General features: G+C 52.4%; 1 protein-coding gene across 4 annotated transcripts in view; it reads right to left on the reverse strand.

The window, feature by feature from the left end:
- CUX2 (cut like homeobox 2) overlaps positions 1-23,386 on the reverse strand; it is a 220,071-nt gene that overhangs the window by 14,584 nt on the left and 182,101 nt on the right. For all 4 annotated transcript variants that reach the window (XM_026656909.2, XM_026656907.2, XM_026656908.2 and 1 more), the window contains 10 exons: positions 22,855-22,931; positions 21,024-21,090; positions 18,209-18,257; positions 16,193-16,297; positions 13,381-13,572; positions 12,001-12,059; positions 11,446-11,494; positions 11,243-11,342; positions 9,323-9,982; positions 5,538-5,639 (listed from right to left, as the gene is read on the reverse strand). In XM_026656909.2, coding sequence (XP_026512694.1) covers positions 5,538-5,639; positions 9,323-9,982; positions 11,243-11,342; positions 11,446-11,494; positions 12,001-12,059; positions 13,381-13,572; positions 16,193-16,297; positions 18,209-18,257; positions 21,024-21,090; positions 22,855-22,931 — 1,460 coding nt within the window. The remainder of the gene's footprint in view (positions 1-5,537; positions 5,640-9,322; positions 9,983-11,242; positions 11,343-11,445; positions 11,495-12,000; positions 12,060-13,380; positions 13,573-16,192; positions 16,298-18,208; positions 18,258-21,023; positions 21,091-22,854; positions 22,932-23,386) is intronic.

A 23,386-nucleotide genomic window follows, 5' to 3' on the forward strand; every position in this document is an offset into this window, starting at 1 on the left:
ACACGTTCTTTTGTAAGCAGCTCTGAGATCTACAGCTGGAAAGGCTCAGCAGCCCAGAGCCGCAACGCTGGACTCAGCACAATCTAAACCAATAGGATGAGCTGGTTGTAAATGCCCTGCAAAGCGTGAACGGTGTCCGCATGATCCCTCCGTCAGAAACGAGCGAAGGGCTGCGGTCCCCTTCCTGGAAAAGAGCACTTGGAACAGGTGTCAACGTGCCCTTCGTGGAGAGCCAGCCCCTGAAATCCCTTATGGGCGTTCGTGTGAGGAGGAGCGGAGGATATGGCCCCTGGTTAAAATCCACGGGGGGGAGTCCCTTTAACACCACCACCAGCATCTCTGTATACAAGAGCTATGTTTGTTAAAAATACTATTATTAATAATAAACCTGGTGCTTATATACAAATACGATTATACAGCATAGGGTATTTCAGGAGGAATCTGGGATGCTATTTCTATATCTAGAGAGACAGGGTGGGAGAGATAATATCTTTTATCGGACCAACTTGTTGGTGAAAGAGACAAGCTTTCGAGCATACCCAGAGCTCTTCTTGTCTCTTTCCCCAACATAACTTGGTCCAATAAAAGATATGACCTCGCCCATTCTGTCTCTCTAATATCCTGGGGCCAACTTGGCTACATCATCACTCCAAACAACAATGGAAGCTATTTATAGATCCGTGCACCCTATATGGAAAAAACAGCTAAAAAGCACTGTAACCTGACTCACTAAGGTGTCACTCACTGTCACCCTGTGCAGTGTCTTCTGCAGAGATCAAAAGTTGAATGTTCGTGAGTGGAGAGGGAACAAAGCCAAGGTATTTTTGCAGGTAGCATAAAATCTTTGAAACTGCTGGGTTATGTAACTGTGACAAATGCAATCTAACGACAGCCTGCTAATACGCTGCCCAAGGACAGGGAAAGCTTTTCCATTGTATTCCCCCATTTTCATTTGCATCAGCTTTATGAACCACGTTCCCTTTGGGGCTGAAACTTTACACAATTACTCCGTAATGTGTCGTGAACTGGACACCCAAAAATCACTAGCCACTTTGGAAAATCTTGGCCCTAAAGTCCAGAGGGGAATTTAGAACCCCATGCAAATATTTACATAAAGAATTAAATTAATCTCTATTAATGGGATACATGGCTAAAACCACAAGAGTCAGGAAAGGCAGATGTTTCCAGGAGCAATAGGTTCTTAGCCCCATTATGCATTGTGTACACACATTGGGAACAGATTGTTGCTCATTTAGTGAGAGGTAACAGATGTCTGGGGCCCTCCAGTGGAGGAGAAATCAGAAATGAGGTGTCTAGGGATACTCTGAGTGTAATTTGTTTTATTTACACACATACACCAGTCCTGGAACAGAGGGGGGTCAAACAGCATGCAGAGCAATCCCTTCTTTCTGGGTTCTCAGCCCATCTCAATGCCTGGTTCCCAGGGAGCAACTCTGCCTCAGGAATTGACTCCACTCAGACTTTGTCTACACTAGCACTTCTGTCAGTAAAACTTTTGTCGGTCAGGAGAGTGAAAAACACACCTCCCTGACCAACATAAGTTTCACCGACAAAAGTGCTGGTGTGGACAATGCTATGTCGGCAGGAGAGTCTCTCCTGCTGACACAGCTAACGTCGCTCGTTGGGGGTGGTTTAATTATGCCGGCCAGAGAGCACTCTCCTGAAAGCAAAGAGTGGCTACACAGGAGACCTTACAGCGGCACAGCTGTAGCAGTAGAGCTGTCCCGCTGTAAGGTCTGTAGTATAGACATAGCCTCAGAGACCAAGGCAGAGAGCAAACTCTCCTGGTGCTCCCACACCTCTCTCTCCTCTAAGCCTGGAATAATAAAACTAACATCCAGACACAGAGCATATCTTCCCAAGGCTGAACATTTGCTCGTATGCCAAGGAAAAGAACTTGGAAGACTATGTGTAACAGCGCCACCTGGGGACACTTACCATAATAATGTTTTTCAGCAAAACCAGCAATATATTACACCACATGTTAACTACAAAGTCAGGAACAGAATACAATGCATAGGTGCAGCAGGGCCAAGATAGAGGGGCAGCTCCAACTTAAAATCTAGTCAGTCAGTGAAGCAGTCTGTTAAACATGGTTTCAGGTGCCACATCTGCCCCTAAAAGGCCCCCTTGCCAATATCTGTGGGTTCATAATCTCATTTTCTCATAAAATATGTTTCCTTTCCCTTGTTGGCGTGTGAAAGACCCACACAAACAACGGGGGAAACTGACCAAGCCTGCACACATTTATGTATGTTGTCAGTCCCAGAACTGACAGACATACCAGTTTGCAGGACGGGGCCCTTACAGAGCAGATGGGAAATGGTGAAACTGACTAGACACAAAGTGCACCAAGTAACCAAACTGAAAATAGAGAGAAAAATAACTCCCTTCTCTAAACTCTCACAGCCATTTTAGGGTTCCTTGAAACAAGAGGAGTTGAACAGTTTCCAGATGGAGGGGTAATAACCTGGCTGACATCCAGTAGCTCAAGCACTAGACTGCGAGTCAGGACAACTGGGCTCTATTCCCGAGTCTACCACTATGACCTGCTCTGTTCTCTTGGGCAAGTCACTTTGCCTCACTTTCTGCTCCCACCTTTTCTATTGTCTATCTAGATTGTAAACTCGCTGGGGCAAGGACTCTCTCGCACCACGCGGCTGTACGCAGCCTAGCACAATGGGGCCCTGATTTCAGCTGCAGCCTGCAGGCACTACCATAATACAAATAATCATCTAATTCTGAACGTTGCTTTTGACCCCTTAAATTCTACAATTCCCATTTTAGGATTTTTAATTTTTTTGCATTTAATTTCCTTGCCTTTTTAAAAAATTGCCTCTGCTTCATATCATTAGCATGTAAATCGTCCCAGTCTGGATGTGATGTTCACATCTCGTTGAAGTTAAGGGGGTAGGGGAGTTTCCACACTGGCTGCTATTGTGTGACTGGAGTCAGTTTCCTGCATTCCTGGATGAATATGGCAGCAACCTATCTGTCTACATGATGCATCTTGTATCTTCACAACGGAAAAGGATTTCAATTGTTTTTAAATTCTCCCATAACTCAAACCCAGGTGAAGAGATTTTCCTTGAATCTTCTTAATAAAATTCACCTTTGGGCACACATCTATCTTAAAAAATGTCAGCTCTATTGGGATTGATTTTTAAAGTCACAGGCACACGAAATCAGAGAGTTTGTCTGGACATAAGTGCCCAGAAGAGCGTATGTTTTGCCACGCATATATATAGCCAGCGTTCTATTTCTACCACTGCAAACTAAACCCCATTAAAGATTATGCCAATATGCAAACATGTTTGTTTTCCCTGTCTGCTTTTCCACCATTCTCATCTAATTTCATTCTTGGGGATTCTGCTCTCTCAGCAGACTACCTGTTTTAAAGTATTTGACTTCTTGTAATTGACTCTGAACACAGCTGGTTTAATGATTTCTCATGCCACATGGATCATGCATTCTCATTTAATCATCTGTTTCAGGGGAAAAAGGTTAGATTTGAAGTTTTTAAAAGATCACATACTACAGCAACTCAATTTACATTTGCCCTTGTGCAGGCAGGGAGGTGAAGCAGCTCTCAGAACCAGGGAAAACTGTTTCCTCTCTAACAACATTTAAATGGTTTGTTTTCATTGCTCTCCTCTACTGTCACAAACTTAAACTGAAGGTTTAATTTTTTTATTACAACTGTGCATATGGATTCGGCAAAATGACATTGTCTCGGTTCTACTAAGAATCAGATCCAATCCAGTAGCAAGATAATGCCACTCCATACTAGATTATTCTTCAAAGACATGAAACTACAAGGAAAGCCTAATTATGGAATTACTTCCAGAATCATTCCATGTACATTGGCCAAACTGGACAGTCTCTATGCAAAAGAATTAATGGACACAAATCTGACATCAGGAATCATAACACTCAAAAACCAGTAGGAGAACACTTTAATCTGTCTGGTCATTCAATGACAGACCTGCGGGTGGCAATTTTGCAACAGAAAAGCTTCAAAAACAGACTCCAACGAGACACTGCTGAGCTGGAATTGATATGCAAACTAGATACAATCAACTTAGGCTTGAATAGGGACTGGGAATGGCTGAGCCATTACAAACATTGAATCTATCTCCCCATGTAAGTACTCTCACACTTCTTATCCAACTGCCTGTACTGGGCTATCTTGATTATCACTTCAAAAGTTTTTTTTCTCTTACTTAATTGGCCTCTCAGAGTTGGTAAGACAACTCCCACCCTTTCATGCTCTCTGTATGTGTATATATATCTCCTCAATATATGTTCCATTCTATGCATCCGAAGAAGTGGGCTGTAGCCCACGAAAACTTATGCTCAAATAAATTTGTTAGTCTCTAAGGTGCCACAAGTACTCCTGTTCTTTTTGTGGATACAGACTAACACGGCTGCTACTCTGAAACCTTCCAGAATCAGAGATTCTTCTATGCCTGTGTCCAGCAGAGGGCAGCATACGCAGCATACCTTTCAACAGACCTATTGGAAATGAAGCGTTGAATTTTATACATGCCATGCTCAGGGCTAAGTAGTTCAAAGAGCACCAGGGAATTCATTTTAAAGGGACACTTCCAGACTAAAAACTCTATGGCCAACACTTTCCAACCTGGATGCTTAAAGGTAGGCTCCTAAATCCATATGTACGGTCGGCACCTCCAGTTTGGTACCCAAGTCGGACAATTTTGGCCTAGAAGGTTTTCAAAAGGAACGAGTGACTCTGGGCTTCCAGCCTGAGACATCGTAAACGGGACTTGGTCTTCAGAAAGTGCGGAGCAGCCACCTTCTGGCAGCCAGACCCCACTAGGCACTCAAAATGGTGGAGTTGAAATCACCAGACACTTTGGCAAACCTTTCGCCCCTACCTGTGCACAAACTAACCCAGGGGAAGAAATGGAGAGCGTGTGTTGGGTTTTCAACCTCCCTGGGGCTGCTCTATTGGTGGCATTTCCCCCCTTGTAGGGGTTTTTCCAGCTTACCAATGCCGAGGGGCGGGTTAGTTTCCCTTCCCGGCTCTCTGTGTGTGAACACCAAGCTGCAACGTGGGACGCAAGGAAGGCAGGGGACTGTTTCCCACTTTGCTTGGCTTGGAAGGAGCAATAACCCTCGGGGTGGGGGACACACCATCAAACTGCCACAAAGCTGCCTCCCCGCTGGTGCCCACACACTAGAAAGGGTACTGGGGATACGATTACTGTTCTCATTAGCGGTGTGGCTGTCCGATTCACGCAGCCGAGCCCTCCGTTCATTGCCTCCTCCTGCACCTGCAATAGGTTTGCTCATTTAACATGTCCTGGACTCTGTTTTCCAGGTGAGGTATCTCCGGAGGGAAAGAACAATGAGAGAGAAGTGGGATCCCAGGCACTGCCTCAGCTCACACACATCGCTTTGTCTGCTTGGCGGCGTAAATTCCTGGTACGCACTGAGGATCGCACACATCTGTGTGAGGGAGCTTCGCCTGGCTCCGTGATTTCCCCACCTACCTCCCTTCTGAGACTCAATCTCCTTCTTCGCTTGTTCCAGGATACTTTTGATGGCATCGTCAGAGCCGGTTTCTGGAGTTCTAATCCTCGGCGTAATGCTACCTGATCAAAGAGGCATGATAACAGATTTGTCACTTGCGCTGTTTTTACAAGCTCAACTTGTATGTCAGGAAGTATTTACGGATGCTCATGTTCAGTTATTTTTAGGAACGCCGGTTTTAAGGAAACGTCACTCCCCATTAGTCACTAGCAAGACTGAAGAGAGGCCAGGTAACTGGCTGTCAGTTTTCGCCTCGTTCACTTCCTACACCACGCAGCACGGCCTCATCCCCCCCTCCCACCGCCCTCTCGTTTGAAGGGCATTGAAATCCCATTCGCAACAAAGGCAGGACCACACAAACGGAGCAGGGCTGCTGGAGTCAGGGGGTGGGTGTTCGTACATTGTGAATTAACTTCGCTTCTGGGGGAATAAACTCTAGGGGGATTTCGCAGCACTGTGTTCTCAGCACTGCTTGGCCAGGTGGTAGGGGCACAAATGCACGAGGGGTTAATCCCGGCTCAGCTCCCCCTCCCCCTGTGCAGGTGCTGAGGGGAAGGGCTATATATTGGCGGCCTGGGAGGTCCAGGAGGCAAAGTGCTTTTGGAAGCCTCGGGCTTCACAGCCAGGGGGGTCATAGGGCTGGGCTGGCCCCCACTCAGCGAGTCTTCTGCTTTTGTGTTATAACCGTTCTCCCTGCTGGCTGTCACTGTGCCCTCCTGCCGATCTTCCCCCTGCCTTCCTCCCTGTCACTGGCAGAGAGGCCAAGGGCCCACTGGGCCATGGGTACCGAACTACCAGGCCTGCTGGCATCAGGAAGTCAGTGATCAGTGTTTGTACAGCGCCCATCAGGTGCTCCGATGCCTAGATACCACAGTGATGGGCCCAGGAGAGGCGCTCAAGACCTGCTGTTTGCTAACATGCCCATTCTGGGCCTTGGCTCAGGCACACGCTGCCTTGTCTACACTAGACTCACACGCGGTGCTTTGCATGCGCTGAACTGGTCAAGCTAAAAATCTCGTAGGGAGCCTGAGCTGTACCTCAGCCTGCTTAGCGTGTGTCCAAGGCAGGGCCCTGTCTGCACTAGGCTCGTCACCCCCGTCAGGATACGCCAGCTAACACATGCGAAAATCCCCCCTCAGGCCAAGTCTAGCCCAGGCCCTGGCACTAAATAGCGGCGTTCAGTCTCCACAGTCTGAATCCGGTGCCTAGATTGAAAACGGCGTGAAAAGCCTCCACTGAACCGACATTCCTACGGGGCCTTTCAACGGAGCTGCCAGAGGCCAGCCTTCAGTCCCGGATAACGCCCCTGTGCCTTTCGCCTCGCCAGTGAATACATCCGTGTGCTACAGGCTCTCCCAGGAACGGCCCAGCCCCTGGATCTTACACCAGCAACACGGCAGCAGGATGCTTTCATTTGTTAGGGTGGCTGCCCGGGTCTGTCTAAACCCTCCAGCCACACTGACAAACAAACGGCTCTCACAACCGCACGCAGTTTTCAATGAGCCTGACCATAACTGGGCTTGGATTCCAATCTGCTCAGAGGCCACGTGGGTTTTTATCTTCTGTGATTCCACAGTACGTAGATCAGGGCTTGTGTACCTGGGGGAAATTGACCAGCGGCGCTAGTGAGGAATAGCTATTGCAGAAGACCTCTGCCGGTATGATTTAGCTATTCTGGAATAACTTCCCCATGGGAACGCTCTAATCCAGGGACAATTACTCCGAGAACAGATTAGACAAACACCTGTCAGGGAAGGTCTAGGTATACCAGGTCCTGCCTCCATGTGGGGTGATGGACTCCTGAGGTCCCTTCCTGCCCTACGTTTCTCTGGTTCTAGAGCAGCTCTGCTGGTCAATTTCCCCAGGCAGACCAGCCCTTAGAAACAAAAAAACACTTTCCACCACTCATGGCTCCTGAAGCAGAATGAGCCAAGTGGGTCTTATCTTGATTGCGGCCGTTACCACTTGAAATGCTAACAGATGCAATGGTGTAGCCCCTTCTCCCCCACCCCCTTCCTGTAATGTGCCTACGGTACAGCAAAGCCCCAGGAGCTCATGTGACTTCTGCGATACCACGCACCATCTGGATAGTAAAGTACAGGACTAGAGGCCACGGGAAGTGTGGAGAAGTTAAGTGTTTGCTGAGAACTAGGACAGAGTTTTGCTGCACTAGGTGAGTGCATGAGCTGCGCACCCTCCAGTCCTCCCCTGGACCCCCTATGGACTCTGAATGCTGCAGGTTTGGGGCGGGTACCCTCAGTTCTCTGCTTTTCAGGCATCTCCATCTGCACCGCCTGGGCCCAGCTTCGGCCCGGCGGGCTGAGATTTCTAACGTGCCTGGTAAATTCTCATGTAGGTCATTTCGGGAGAGAGATGAAGCCAAAATGACGGTGCCGCACTGATTTGACACACGCCCCTGGATTGTGCCCAACCAGGGTTAGCGCCGGGGGAGCTGTGGGAGGATCAGGGACCAAGGGGTTAAAAAGGAGACATCTGGAAAATGCTGCTAGTCCCAAGCCCCAGAGGACCTGAGTCTGCTCTCGGTCACAGCAGCAGCAGGCCAGTGAGTTGCTCCAGCGTCTCACACAGCGAAATCCACAGCCTGCCTGTCAGCGGGAGGAGAGAGGCTGCAGCAGGGCGAAGTCTGCAAGGGACCAGGGCCTCATGGACAACGGAGCAGCAGCATCTTGAGTCACTTTATATTGTCTGGTCAGGGTCCTGCCCCTTGTCACACAGGAGCCAGAAGATTCTCTCCCCACTGAGCTGTACATAGCAGATGATGCTAGGTGAGCTGTACCCCGCGGCGTTCTGGTTTGTTCCTGGCAGAGGGCACAGATTCTATCAATGGCTTTAGCCCAGTTTGAAACAGCGAAGTGTCATCTGGTGCGTTTTTAGGGATCTGAGTCGGCATTTGTTCAATTCTGAATGGCCTGGGAGCCACGGGCAGCCAGGCACTAGAGAAATACAGGCCGAGTTCAGCTCCTTAATAAAAGTGGCCTGATTTTGTCCAGAGATGCCGAGCACCTGCCTATTTCACATGTTACTAATCTGCAAAGGCAGGAACATCCCATCCTGCCTCACAGCAAAGCTGTTTGGTCTTGTGGTTAAAGTACAGGACTGAAGAGCCAAGCTGCCTGGGTTCTAGTCCCAGCTCTGACATATACTTTGTGTGGCCTGAGACAAGTTGTTTCCCATCTCGGTGCCTCAGTTTCCCCTGCTATAAGCCAGGGCTACGGTTTCCCTGGCTGAGAGTGTTTGCAACACTCCCTTGCATGGAGGTGCTAGAGAATTGCTCAGACTGTTTATTAAATAGCTGAGGTCTCACATCAAGACTTTGTTATTTTGACAAAACATTCTCCTGCACATTGATTGGGACTCCCTGAAACATTACCATGAATAATTAAATGCCCCTTGTCAGAAGAAATGAATAAAGCGCATTCAGCGACGCAGCCCCTTCAGGTTTGTTTTCAATCATTATTCGCCAGGCCCCAAGCCTCCCTCCATGCCCACAGAAGCCAACGGTGGCAGGTGCTCAGCACCTCGCAGGATCAGACCCTGGCCTGCTGTTCACGGGCGTTGGGAATTGGGGCTGTGTTTCCTTCCAGCTGCTAGTGCAAAGCAGGGAGTTTTCCCTGGGTCTTGGTGGGCTATGGAATCACCCCCAGCAAGGCAAAGTGAAAATCCCAAAGCTGCCCCCCGCCTCAGCTCATGCAGCGTGAGAGCCGACCCCCTCCGGGCCACTCACCTCGCTGGCGCACCTGAATGGTCCTCAGCGCCAGCACGTTCTGCTCATCGGAGAGGAACTGCTTCATCTTGATGAACGGCTCCTTCCCCTTCACCGTCAGCTTGCGCCAGGGCTTGGGCCTGGCCAGGATCTCGCTGACGGAGCCCTGCGAGAGCCCCAGGACATAATGGCCAAAGACGCGCTGCCCGATGTTGTGTTTCAGCAGCTGCTCCTTGACTTGGAAGGCGATCTCGGCCGTGTCCAACTGCTCCTCGTCGGCCGAACTGGCGCTGTTGCCTTCCGACTGGTCGCTGGGTGGGCTCGAGTCGCTGGCGGGGGCAGTGTGGCTGGGGTTGGTGGGCAGCGGGGGGCCTTTGGCCGTGTAGAAGGGGGAGGGGAAGGCCAGCACACTGCCGTTCTCGCTCTTGTACGCTGGCGGCACCATTTGCTTGGGGAGCAAGGCGTCCGTCGGCAGCCGCTCGCCCGCAGCCATGCTGGGGAAAGGGGACAACGAGAAAGTCCTCTGGGCTTCCTGGGCCATGGTGGAGCCCAGCAGAGGCTGGAGGGGGCTAGGGGAGGCAGGGTCTTCCCCGGGGGGCTGAGAGAGCTGCTGGGGAGAGGGGTAGGACTGGTCCGTGCCCATGGAATCCTTCACCAACTCGTCCTCAGAATGATCCTCCTCTAGAGACGAGAGAGAGAGAGACACACACACACTATAGCACAGGGCGTTTGGGTTGGGGCCGGTGCTCCCAGCCAGGCAGCAGGAACTGCGATACGCCCTTTGTCGCCGGCATGGCCGCCCCATCCAGATCCTCGCTGTGGCTGGGACCAGGGGACGGGGTGGCTGAGTGACTCCAAGCTGGGTGGAGCTGAGCCCTATTTCGTTGAATCCAGGCCATATTTGGCCCCGTACGGGCTGCCTACACTGCGATTAAAAGCCTGCGGCTGGCCCCTGCCACCTGACTGCGCTGTAGATGTTCGGGCTCGGCCTGGGCAAGTCCTAGAGCTCGGGCTGCATCCTGGGAACGTCTACACAGCAATTAAATCGCCGCGTAGCCCGAGTCAGCAGGCACGGGCCAGCCGCGGATGTCGGATGGCAGTGTCGACGTACCGGCGGGACAAGCCCTGGCTGCACATGCAAAGGGAGAGGCCAGCCCTGCCCCAGAGATGGGGATGCCAGCTGAGGAGCTCCTGCCATCAGCCCTAAAGCAGGCACAGCTGGGGGAGGGGCAGCGCCGAGCCTGGGCCAGCCGGCCCGCAGGTTTTCTCAGGCCTTTGCCCGACGGAGAGCTGTGCCCCTGAGGTGAATCTCAGGACAATGGCTGTGCTGGAGCCCGTTGAGCAAAGGCGGATGGACTTTGCACCAGCGCCTAGAAGTCTTTATTGCACCGTCTGGCCAAAGAAGCCAACACACCTTACAAACGCGGGGGAAGGGCTAGCAATGAGGAAATGGCAGCACAGGTGGGGAAGGATGGTCTTGGGGCTAAAGCAGCGGCTTAGGGCTCTGACAATTTGGGTTCTCTCCACAGCTCTGCTACAGACACCTTGTGTGAGCTGGGACGAGCCATAGCCCTGCTCTGTGCCTTGGTTTCCCCATCTGTATAATACCTCTCCCCTGCCTCGGGGGGTTGTGAGGCTGTTCTGGGGTTTGCTCAGCAGTCTCGGATAGAAGGAGCTATCCTTAAGGCGTAGCAGTTTCAAGGAACCAAAGGGAAGTAGGTATCCAATTCCCCCCACAACGTCAGTGACTGGCCCACGGATGAGTCGATGGGAGAGTTTGCAATGGAACCCAGGAGTCCTGCGCACACCCAAGGACGGTTACAACCGTTGCATTTGTACGTGTTTAACAAGAAATACGTTGGTGGGGAAGGATTATAAATATAAAAGCAAACAATGAAAACTGCACCGTTACAATAAAAAAAATAAACCCGGCGGCCCTACCAGTGTTGGCTAAGAGATTTGGCTTTTCCAAAAGGTATTTCTGGGATGGATAGAAAGAGTCTTTGTCTAGAAGCAGCGCCTCGTCCGATTTCGATATGCTCTGAAAGAGAGAAAGCAGCGGTTGGGAGTGTTTATCGATTGCCTGGAGAGGAAGGACTTCGCTACCGATTCTTAGCGGTTCCCGAGCAGATTCCGGCACTTGCCTGGGGAAGGCTGCAGTTAGCAGACGCCAGCTTCATGGCCTTCAGGATGCTGGGAGAGAAACAAGACAGGGTTAGTCCTGCTGCTAATTCTCCCCCTTGATTGCCAGTCAGATCAAAGCCTGACACGCAGGGAGATGGCTCGCGAGGTCTGGACAGGACGTCCGCTCCGTCCCCTCCAAGCACGGCCGTTGAAACCGGGGGAAGGTTTTTTAATTAACGGCTGACGTTTCCCAGCAGAGCTACCGGCACAGAGTTTTCCTGCCGTGCTGCCATCGAGCTGCTGAGCTCGAGGTGATGTGACATCCTCACTGCGTATCTGCGGGTGACCTCCATGGGTCCAGGGTCAGGAGGCATCAGCTGGGGGGTTCGGCGGCTCTCTGCCTTCGGCGACAGGCTGGCAAGTGTGCTACAGAGCTGAGGTGCCTCCCAGCCGGCAGCTCCGGGGAGATGTCTGGGGGAGCCTGGCTCCACGCGGCTCAGAGCAGCCTGCGGGGCTCTCAGCGCTCCCGGGTGCACACACACCAGCCAGGCACGTGGGCAGGGAAGGGATCTTACCTCAGCTCCGTTTTAATCTCCTCGTAGTCAGACTGGGCCTGCAATTTTTCTTCCAGCTTCTAAACAAGGAATGAGAGTGAAACAAGAGTCAGACTTGCTTGGTCTTTCCCCAGCTCTCAGCTCCACGCCGGCTAAGGATAGCCCAGGAGCCTTCGCTGCTAGAGCTCCTCCCCATTGCCTGTCTGCAGTCAGCCAGCGCCCCAGAGAGCGATGGAACTTCCTCCCCGGCGCTGACCACGCCTGGTGAGCCTGGGAGACAGACTGACAAGCTCGACAGACCCACAGCCTCACAACCGCCGGGCTCTGGTTTGGGCCAAGCGTCAGTCCGGGGCCCTGTGACATCCAGTAGGTGGTGCCCATGCCATGCGGTGGGCAAGTATAATTTACAGAGCGCCCAGCAGCTCCCGTTAATGTCAATGGTGAGGATGTCTGAGAATCCAGAGCCATCAAACCCATTAGCCCGAGTCTATGAGCTGGTTTAATGACCCATTTCCCCTCCCTCGGCCAGCCCCTTACAGCTGTGGTCAGTTCCTCCTGACGGTGCATTGAAGGTGCACAACACGATCCCTTTGAACTGACGTGCGTGAGAGGCTCTGTCTCCTTCTTGCTGGGTGTGTGTGTGTGTGTGAGTGTGTGAGTGTGTGAGTGTGTGTAAGTGTGTGTGTGTGTGTGTGTAAGTGTGTGTGTGTGTGTGTGTGTGTGTGTGTAAGTGTGTGTAAAGAGGAGAACACGCACCGCTAATGCACAGCGGCAGCCTTATCATTGCCAGGGAAGGCCAAGCGGCCCACATGCAAACTAAACTCACCCAAGGGGGGTGGGGACATCTAATGACGGTGATTAGTATGTTGCGGTGTGTGTTGTGCCCAGCATTGTGCCGGCAGGATAGCTAATCCCCTCAGGTGAGCGGGAGTTCATGGGCGGCCCAGCTACCCCCAAAGAGAGGGGCTCAGGGCCACAGCTGGTGCAGCCTGGCACAGCTCCATTGGCTTTCCTGGAACGAGGCTGATTTACCTCAGCTCACGCGCTGGCCTACGCCCTGGCACGTTACTCGCCTTGAGGGAGATTCTCTTTCGGCTCCGGCAGCAAGGGCCTGATTCTGATCTCACTGAACCCATGGGACTCTCTTGACTTCTGCGGCGTCTCTCCTGATTTACCCCACGTCACTGAGATCAGAATCAGGCCCATACAGCGGATGTCCTCGTCCCTTGGATTGCCTCCGGTTACAGACCCGCAGAGATGGATTTCCCCAGGGGAATCCCCTGCGCCCTGCTCAGCACTTCACTGTGTGTTTTGCAGGTGCCCGAGGGGGCGAGGCAGCCATCCCCCGCTGGAAGGCCGGAGCCTTTGTTCCTACTTGGAGGGACAGAAAGGGGCACGTACCTCGATCGCTTCGTTCTTGGCCGTGAGCTGCCGCTCCAGGTCCGCAATCTGGTTGGCGGAGGACTCTTCCAGCTCTTGCAGAGAGTTCTGGAGGTGCTGAATGTCCTTGAGGAGTCGAAGAATCTCCCGGTCCTTTGCCGCCAGCGCAGCCTCGAGCCTGGGCCCTGAGCACAGCGAATAGTTCACTTTATCCTGCAAGGAGATCGGGGCAGCGTTAGCCGTCCAGCTGCGCTGCCTTGCGCTGCCCTGGGATTCTGAGCAGAGCAGAGCTGGGCTGGCAGCCCGAAAGCTCCCGATTCCAGCCCACGGGTTATTGCGAAATAGCCACTCCACGGTGCTCCCTGCTGCTCCCCAGGGGTCGCTGTAGCTCTGCCTCCTGGCTGGTTACACTCCGTCATTCGAGGCAACAGAACCTGGCGTGACCCAGTGCCCTACGTCAGCTCAGCTGCTCCATTTCAGCAGCTGTCTTGAACGGCAATGGAGCCCCTGGGCTCTGTCTCGCAAAGCACAAGTGCCCGCTTTGGCTTCGTTCTGGTTAGCTGCCAGCTTGACAGCCTGTGGGCCAGGGTATCATCCAGCCAGCTCCGAGGATCCAGATTTCCAGATCGTTTCTGTTCCCAAGGTTCCACCTGGCCTAGCGATTTTGGACACGCGTTTACGGTATTACAGGGGATCGGGGAGCTGCACTATTCCTTGGCTGGCTTTACGCCACCGTAGCATCCTCCCAGGACTGGGCTAGTCCAGAGGTTGGAGAAGCCCCTGGCATACCTGAGACAAGCCTGGAAGTCAGTCTACGTTCCAGCAGCCTCCCTGGCATGCCCCACACTGCAGCCCGGCCACTGCGACGCCAACCCTCTGCCCCAAGGCTTGCAAGGGGCTCCTCGAGAGACAGCCTTATGGCTGCTGTCCATCCGTAGTGCCTGCACCGGGGGAATCCCAGATCCCTTCGCACCTCGCCAGCCCTTTGCCATGGCGTCAAGGTGCCAAAGCAGGGGTGAGATCGGAGATAAAAAGGGAAAGTCCCCCAGCTGGCAAGTTGTGACACTGCGCAGGGAGGGGCGTTGCCTGAATTCTGGGGGCTGAAGGGGGTGAGGGGGAGGGAAACACGAGGCCAGACACAGACACGAGTCTAACTCGATGTCTCCACACTAGCTAGGGGATGATTTGTTGCTGAAGGACTAAGCCAGGGCAGCCTCTGCTGGGCAAGGCCTTCTATTGACAGAGGATATAGATGGAAAAATAAACAGATATTTAAATGAGCTTCCTAGAGGCAACAAACCAGCTGGAACAAGGAAGCCAGAAGCTGGGAAGGAAAGCACCAGGAGTGTACACACACATATATTTTTGTATATGTTGGCTTTCATTAATGGAGCGTGAACTCGTCTTTACAAACCGCAAAGATCTGGGGCTCGGGCTAATTAACACTCCTCGCGCAGTGCGTGGGACCCAGAATTAATGCTGGTTTCTGTCCCTCGAAAGGCCTGATGCTGTGAAGTGCTGAGCCCCGGGAACTCCCATTGCTGGAGCAGGGGGTGCTCAGCGCGACGCAGGATTGGGTCCTTGGGCTTTTATCTGCAGCTCTGAACTCAGAAGACATGGGGCTTGATGCAAAGCCCAAGCGATCCCATTGACTGCAGCGGGCTCTGGATCAGGTTTGCCAGCAGCACACGCATTCTTATCTACTGCAACAGGAACCCCCTTTGTCCCCAGACATGTGTAACTGAGGCCCAGGCTAGGCTAGGCAGGGTTTGCCGGGATTCCCATGCTGGTACAAGCTATACTGGCAAATGTATTCGCTGGTATAGCTGCATCTCCATTGGGAGGGTCTGCAGGTACAACTATCCTGGTATAGACCAGCTCCACCGGCAAACCACAGACTAGGCCTGGCAGAAATCCAGGATTCAGCCTAAAGCGCTGTCCCCTGGGACACTAAATCCATCCCAACAGAGCGAAAGGTTGGGAGGGGAGAGGGGGACGGACGTGGGAGAGCAAAACTGCTACAAGCACCAAAGACGTTTCTAGCTCCTCTGGGAGCTTCTCTGGAGTTTCCAGCAGGAGGTTCTGCTTGCGCTGGCGTCTAGTCAGCAATAATCTGACATTTCCCACCCGGATTCTGTGCAAAGGGCCCATCCACAGCTGGGGAACGCCGCTGATTTGGGAGCAACAGAGTCTCTTCTAAACAACCCGCATAACATTAGAACGGAGCCAGAGAGGGAGGGTTTACGAACCCCCCTTGGGACAAAGGCAGCCGTATGCTTCACAGGGATGATTTTGTGCTATTGGCAGTGGCATTTTACCTGACTGACAATGGACTTATGATGTCTAATTGGATGGGGACACACACACACACCCCCTTACACAGTTCCTGCTAGCCGAGGCCCAGATCCCCAAAAGGTATTTAGGTCCCCGTTAGGCACCCTTGAGGATCGGGGCCTGAGCTCTTGCGCACACTCCATGGCTTGCTTGCTGCACTGGCTTCCAGCAGCAAAGGTGCTTCATTTATCACCCTCTGGAAAACCAGGTCCTTCCGAAAGCAACGACGGGCTTCCTGTGCCCCTTCTCGGCTATTTGCAGGCGCACGCGTGAAACCCAGCCCATGTGCACAGGCCACATGGGCCCTGGCACAGGGAAGTTTTAAAGAGCACTGGAAAACCATGGCCCTCAAAGTTTCCTGCACCCCCGGCTGCAGACCCTGGGTCAGCTCCCCAGCTGGCATACGTCGGCCCGGCTGCAGTGAGGTCTATGGAGTGAAGCCAGTTTCCCGCAGCCGAGGCTCTGACCGGCTGAGCGCCGTCACACTTCTGTCCCTTACCCCGCTGGGTCCTTGTGGAGAGCAACAGGCCAGGCGAATGGAACTATTTACAGATGCGAGCTGCTCCCGCAGACTCTCCACCTCCCTCTGGGCTGCCTCCGCTCGCTGCAAGGGAAGAAAATGACGCGCGTCAGCAGGGCTCTCTGTTCCGCTGAGCTGGCCAACCAGGGACGCGCCGTAGGCTCTTCCTGTGCTGAGCTTTTCGCCCAGGCCTAAAGCTGCGTGGCCATGGGGGGGGCCGCCCTCGGTGCTTAATGTGTAATGAAAGAGGTGCCGGGGCTTAAGCAATTGTTTTTACTTTCATAACTGGTGCAGCAAGCCCAGCGGCGCCTGGGCCCTGACCCGCCAGGCCCAGCGGTGCCGGGGCTCAGCCCCCAGCAAGCCCTGGCACAAATTAAGCACTGGCCACCCTGCGATAATACCGAGGCGGGGTCAGAACAACACTACAGCAACGACCCAGGCGCCGGGTACGCGGAGCCCAAACCGCCTTTGTTAAGAGTCTAGCTGCTGCCCGCCGCAGTCAGGAAGCGGACGGTGAAAGCCCGACGAGGTGGTTAGCAGGGCAGAGCGTTCACCCCTAGCGAGTGCCCCGTCGAGGGGATGTTTGCCTCTGTGCGGGTGAGAGAACAGACCGCCTGTATGGGCTCACTGTCCACATGGATTTCAGCTAGCCAAGGGCAACAGCCAAGAAGTGCACAGGGTTCCCAGTGTTTGGTGTATTCAGACCCGGGGTCAGTGTTGGCCCGTTACAGAAATAGGGCTGGCCATGAGGTCCTGGTCTGGATACAAACGTCCCCGAGTTCAGATTTGGTTTGGACCCTGATACCATTTCGACATGCTACTTAATGCCATACAGCAGCATAGGCGCCACTGTGCCTGAACCCGTGTCCTAAACACCTGTATGGGCACAACACTGGGGGTGTCACTCCCTCTGTCCCAACCAAATCCCAAGGTGGGTAATTACTTCCTGCTCATCTAAAACGCTTCCTCATTCCAGTTAGACATTGTTTTCTTCTCTTCCTGACCTAAACTCTTGTTTAGTGTCACTGTGCACTGTTAAACAGCTGCTATGTTCTACCCCAGAGGTGGCTGCCTTTCAGTGGTGGGCAAAGTGATCCCACACATAGTTTGTATGTCATTGAAAAGACATTGACTCCTTCTGCATGAAAGGCCATATCTACATGTAAATTGCTACTTATAAATATTTGTATTACTCATGCCTAGTTTGTATATACATTTTTGTGACTTAGAAAAACCAAACCCTCAAGGAAATGTATAAAATGAGTAGTAAGTACTCCAGAAACGTACACCGCTCTGAATGCATTGTTTTGCTCTAGGCCCCAGGCAATGTCCTTGCCTTAAACCCCCCGGATACCGGGGTGATGGTTTATAATACTGATGATACTTGTACTGTGGTGGCACGTCCCAAATAGCAGTGTGATAACTAAAGCACAAAACAAAGAGATCGGGTCAAACTTTGCTGTCAGGGACATCAGGGCTGTCTCCGGTGCCCGAGTGACCAAACCCAAGTAGTTTTAGAGAGCATCGATGGATAAAAGTTGCACTGTTCACAAGGCGTCTCCTTCTGCATGTCTCCTGGTTAAACGCAGGAGCGTTCCCGTAGGGATTAACGAGCGACCATGTCACTCTGAGCCATGTCTGCCAGATTTGGGTTTAGTTCCCTTCGCCAGCCCTGGGAGCTGTAAGGAGATCCCACGTTCACTGAGTCAGTTCCCCCATCCCGAGAAGCCCTAAAGTGGCAGATCCAGCAGGATAGATACAAAGGCTCCGGGAGTGCAGCTGACATGGACAGAGCCCAGGGCAAGGGGTGGAGTGTTTAGCATGGCCACTGCCATCAATGGCTGTGGGACCCTGCGCCCACCTGGATCTGCCTCCTCTGCCCCCGCTGCAGAATGAATCGCCTCAATCCCTGGATAATCGCAGGGAGCAAAGGGAAGGAAAGCAGTTATTTGGGCCGCGCCAGCTCGATATTCAGCGGAAAGAATTTCTCCTCACCTGATTGGCTTTTTCAAGGTTTGTCATGATCATTGCTACTTCATCTGCCCTGAGACAGCAAAGCAAAAAAACAATTAGTTGGAAGGCGGCAGAGTGTCCCCACAAACCTCCCATTGTGTTCACCAATCATCCAGGTGGCTTTTTTTAACACTTAATTGAAATCTGACATTTTAGCCATCTGTGTGCAATATACATAACGCAGCCTTGCAAAACGGTCATGGAAACGTACCGACCGAGGCACAAAATCTTCTTGCCTGCCCCTGCAGCGACGTGGCCGACGCAGGGATTGATTGATGAAGAAAACACTACAGATATTTCACTCGCCCATCAAAAAGAACATTCCCACCCGACGAGTGGAATTTTGCTGGGCTGGCTTAACGCTCATCAAAGGGGCCAGACTGACAGCTCTGCTGGTTATCCACAGGTCAGGTACAACATGGGCAGCAGCCATGCTAACTTCCCCACCCCGCCAGCTCTGGAGCGACCCCCTCACGGGGTTAACAGGAGTTCAGGCTCCGTGGCCTTGGCGTCTCTGCTAGCCTGCCAGCAAGGAGGCGGTTCGTGCCAGCTGTGATGCAAGTGTTACGGAGTGGGCAGCTGTCCATTAGGAACTGGCCGCAGGCCATCCCAGCTCGTTTCACGCCGGCCAACAAACAGCCGTGAGATGGGAACAATCTCGGGTCATTAACAAGCCAGGCCTATATGTGAGGGGGGGGATCGTGACATGAAAGGGTCCTTCTCCCCCTGCCAGTTCTCTGAGCCACCCACGGCCTCCAAATTATTTCCAAAAGGCCTCTTGATCTCGGGCTGTTTGTCAATGAGGAACATTTGCATCGGTTTAATTGACTCCCACCCACTATTTCACCAGTCGCTGAGAGCTGGCACAACTGCTCTGTACATGGTGGCGGATTTGTTTATTGTAGGAGGGTAAATACTCAAAGCTTCCCATTTGTGATCTCCAGTCCCAGCCACGCAACACACATGGCTTGTGAATTACCAATATAGAAACCAGCCAAATGAACCCGAAGGGGGGAGTCCAAAACGTGACACCGGAAGATGCAAAGACACCAAGGGATGGAACAAGCCCTTTTTTCATCCCCATCATTCCGTGCATGGCGGCTGCAGTCCTGATCAAAGGCAAAATCAGTTACAGCACCGCGTGTACAAATGGCATCTCAAATTATCAAAGAGCATCTGTTTTGGTATTATATGATTAAGTGTTCTGACTCTGTTGCATAATGGAAATGAGTGTGTGTGTGTGTGTGTGTGTGTGTGTGTGTGTGTGTGTTAGCAAGACCGGTGGAACATTTGAACAGCTGTAAATACTTGGCAACCTCCACAGCTAGCGAGAGCCGAAGGGAGGGAAAAGATGTTCCTGACTCATAAAAAGTAAATGGCACCCAACCAACAAAAACAAGAACAAGCAAATGTACATTTAATGAAGTGGAGGAGCCAGTTAAACATAATCCAGTGACCGTGCTCTCCCCCTGCCATTGGAAGACGGCTCAAGGTGTATTTGCATGTCTGGAAGGACCTGGGAAGGTCCAGCGATTTTTAGGAAGAACTGATTTTACCTTATTATAATTTCTGAAGTCCAGATCTACAACAAGACTGTGCGGAAGTCGGAGGGTCTTTGGATCTGGGGTCTTATTGGAGATCCCTCTCTAGCAGAAAATCTAGGAACCTCGACACCCCACCTGGGACTGGCTGACTTCCCAAGTCACTTTCTCAGACAGTTGAAACTGCTCCTGAAATTCTGAGCTTTTCTTTGATGAGTCTGCCCCTATCCTCAGTGCCCTCTTGCCATGCTGAGCATCTATGCCATGCCACCCAAGTCTGCCCTTGGATACGGGGGTGCAGCCAACGGGCAGAGCTGGGATTAGAACTTGGTGCTCCCTCATTCCGTCCTTCGTGCTCACACCATTCAAGCACATCTCTGGAGGCCTGGCTGACGCGGACTGGGAAACCACCTGGCCATGGCATCTTTCCAATAGCTCCCTTGCTCGTGAAAATGACCCCGATCCCTGTAGGGACCCCAAACTCAGAGCGAGCGGAGTAGTCTGCTGAGAGCTGATCTAGTGTTTGGTGCATCAGTCTCAGAAATATCCCCCCTGAAGGTGATTCTTCTGGGACCTGAAGAGATGGCTGGCTAGCTCTGTGATGCTGCTTGGAGACCTTCAGCCATTATGGTTCCTTCGCTCTGCTCCGGTGGGAAAAGGCTGGATTAAGTGCAAGGGGATTCTTCCAATGGCATAAAATTAATACAGACATCCCTGCCACCCCCACTCCCGCCTTCTGGCAGGCGGCATGGGCAGAGTACGGCTGGAACTGCCTCTCGGGAGATCACAGGCTGCTGGATGAAATGAAATGCTGACCAGGTACAATTTAGGGTAGCCCTGAGGCTGCTCCCAGTTGCAGTGGGGGCCGGTTTGGGGGAGGAGTAAAGGTGATGTGATGTCACAGTTGCCCAGCCCCCTGGTGTGCTGCACTGAGTGGAGCTTCGTTCGAGGTGAGGATCTAGCCTCCAGAAAGTGGCATGCGTGTAGGTGTACACAACGCGGGTCTATACCCAGCTAGATACCCACTGGCAAACAGCTGGCCGGAGATATAAGTGGTTAGTATTAGATCCGCCATAGAGTGCAATGCCCCGGCATCAGGAATGTGGGGATGACCGGCCTTGTTCCAGCTCGGTCTCTCTTGACACATCTCACATGCAACCCGAAGGCCGGGCCCTCCTCAAAGGCTGTGGCCAGACACAACGTCTCTGCTTGGACCGTGCACGGCTTTGGTCGATAGACAAAACCGAGTGACTTACTTTGAAGCCGCCTCTTCATCATATTTACACCGCAGGTCGAGCAGCTCCGTCTGGGTCGCCTTTAGCGCTGACCAGATGGAAAATCAAACAACACACAGTAAGTAACGCTCTCCCCTTGGCAGGAGATTTATTGGTGGCTGGTAAAGCACCGGCCGGTTGGAAGGTGGATCAAGCCGCCTTTGGCAGACTCCCACTCAGCCCTCTGTTCTGCTGCCGTTCAAATGAATATTTTTTTTAATTTTTATTTCAACTGATGCAAAACCAAGATGCAAATAAAGACAATAAAACTGATAGGCTTTAAAAAATAGTCACCATGTTCCTAGACTTTAGGACCAGTTAATAGATTTTCGACCCAAACCTTTTTGGAGCTCCTGAAACGTTCAATTAGCCTCTGTGTTGTTAGCGAAGGGATGAACATTTTTCATGCACCAGCGACTTTCTGGGTTCTCGCCGGCAGCAGAAATAGAGCGCGAGAACCAGAGAAATTAAACCTGGAGAGATCTAATAGGCCCATTCCTCGCCCTACAGTACAGGCCAGATCTTCAGCCGCAGTGAACCAAAGTCACTCTGTTGAAGTTAATGGAGCTGCATTGATTTATCCCAGCTGAGGATCTGGCCCTCTCTCTCCTAGTTCATTATCCACAGTAGTTTCCACTCCCATGGGGAGACCAGAGTCTGATACTGTCAGAAAGTTATTCCTGGTAATGGGGCCAAAGCCTGGCCCTAGAGAAGCCAGTGGGAGTGTTGTCATTGGCTGCAGTGGGGTCAAGAGGGGGTCCAATTTTCCTCCACTTAATTTCACCCCCAGGCTCCTCGCTGTGCCCCCTTGTACCACCCTGCACAGCTCACCCCCTTCCATGGCACCCAGATCTCCTCCTCTCTTCTCCCTTGGGTGACCATAATCCAGCCAGTGGCTGTTTGTTCAAGACCTTTAGCAGCTGCTTTTCCTGCCCAGTTTGCCCTTCCTCCTGCACCATGGCCCTGGGTATTCCAAACACAGGACGTGAGTGTGGCAGAGCAGGGCACTGCAGGACAGATGCCCTGAGTGTGTCCACACCTTTGGGAGAGCCCCACAGAGATGGCGTGGGCAGTGTGGCAGGGCAAAGGAGCATGACAGCGTCTATGCACACGCCTCTAGGCAGCGACTGACGACAGGCTACAGGGCAGCTCTGCGCACCAGGAACACAGGAGAGCGTCTGAGGCCACGAACACGTAGCCTGAGTAACTTCCTGCCTGCAGTCCCCTCCAGCTGCAGAACCAGAGTGGGTGCAATTCCCCCCTCTGGCCGGGGGACTTCAGGGGGCAGGCACTCAACCCTTGGGGCCACTATGTCCTTAGGCACAACTAAGTCAATGGAGTCACACTGGCCTGGAACCCAGGAAAGCTGGGTTCTATCCCTGGCTCTGCTGCTGCCTTGATGGGTGACCGTGGGCAAGTCATGCCCCTCTCTGCCTCAGTTTCCCTATCTGTAAAATGGGGATAATGACACTGACCTCCTTTGTAAAGCCCTTTGAGATCCAGTTCCCACTGAAATCAGTGAGACTCTCCCTGTTGACTTTACTGAGGGTAGGGCTGGCCTGGGCAAGCAAGTCCAATCTGAATGTGGTCCCATGACGATAAAGGCCAGACAGGTGTGATGTGCCCCTATAGCATGTTCTCCCCTTGGCGTGCACATGTGACCCCCGACTGCTCTGCCAGGAGGGCAGTGATGTCCGCGCACCCAGGGGAGAAGAGCCAAAGCACCACTGAGCCTCACCCACATCTGGATCTACAGCCAAGGGCTCAGGGACCCACACTGGGCGGGACTTTTGGACGTCACATCTTTCAATACCTGCATGTAGCACTTTGATCTTTTCTTCTGCTTCCCCCAGCCTAGCCGCCAAAGTGATCTGTGCTTCCTGTAGTCCCCTGTGAAGAGAAGGGTCGATATCAGTGACCAGCTTCTGTGCTCACACACAGCTCACCCGGGGCCAGCATGAGGCCTGGCTCTCCGGAGTCACTCCCAAGGGTTGGGAACGCACGAACAGCTCCGCTTCCTCCACACCGGGCCATCGAGCTGCTCATTTCGCTTTTTTAACATGTACTTAAACCCCATCATTCAGAAGTTTCCCTAGAAAATTTATATGCCTATTGCAGCCGAGACGTTTTCATGCCACTAGAATTGTCCGCATTCCATTAAAAACCTCTATTTCCAGGGGTTTATAGCCCCGGCAGTAAAAATTCACTTCAGGCTGAAAAACTTGGCATGTTGGATCTCAGCCCAGAAATAAATTTCTGGGCAAAAATTGGTGAAAAGAATTAAAGATCTACCTATAGATAAATAAGAGAGAGGGGGGGAAGAAAAGAAAATCCATTGGGCTATT

This window comes from Terrapene carolina, unplaced genomic scaffold (genome assembly GCF_002925995.2).
Source record: "Terrapene carolina triunguis isolate 2854851 unplaced genomic scaffold, T_m_triunguis-2.0 Scaffold234, whole genome shotgun sequence".
NCBI classification, from domain to species: Eukaryota; Metazoa; Chordata; order Testudines; family Emydidae; genus Terrapene; species Terrapene triunguis.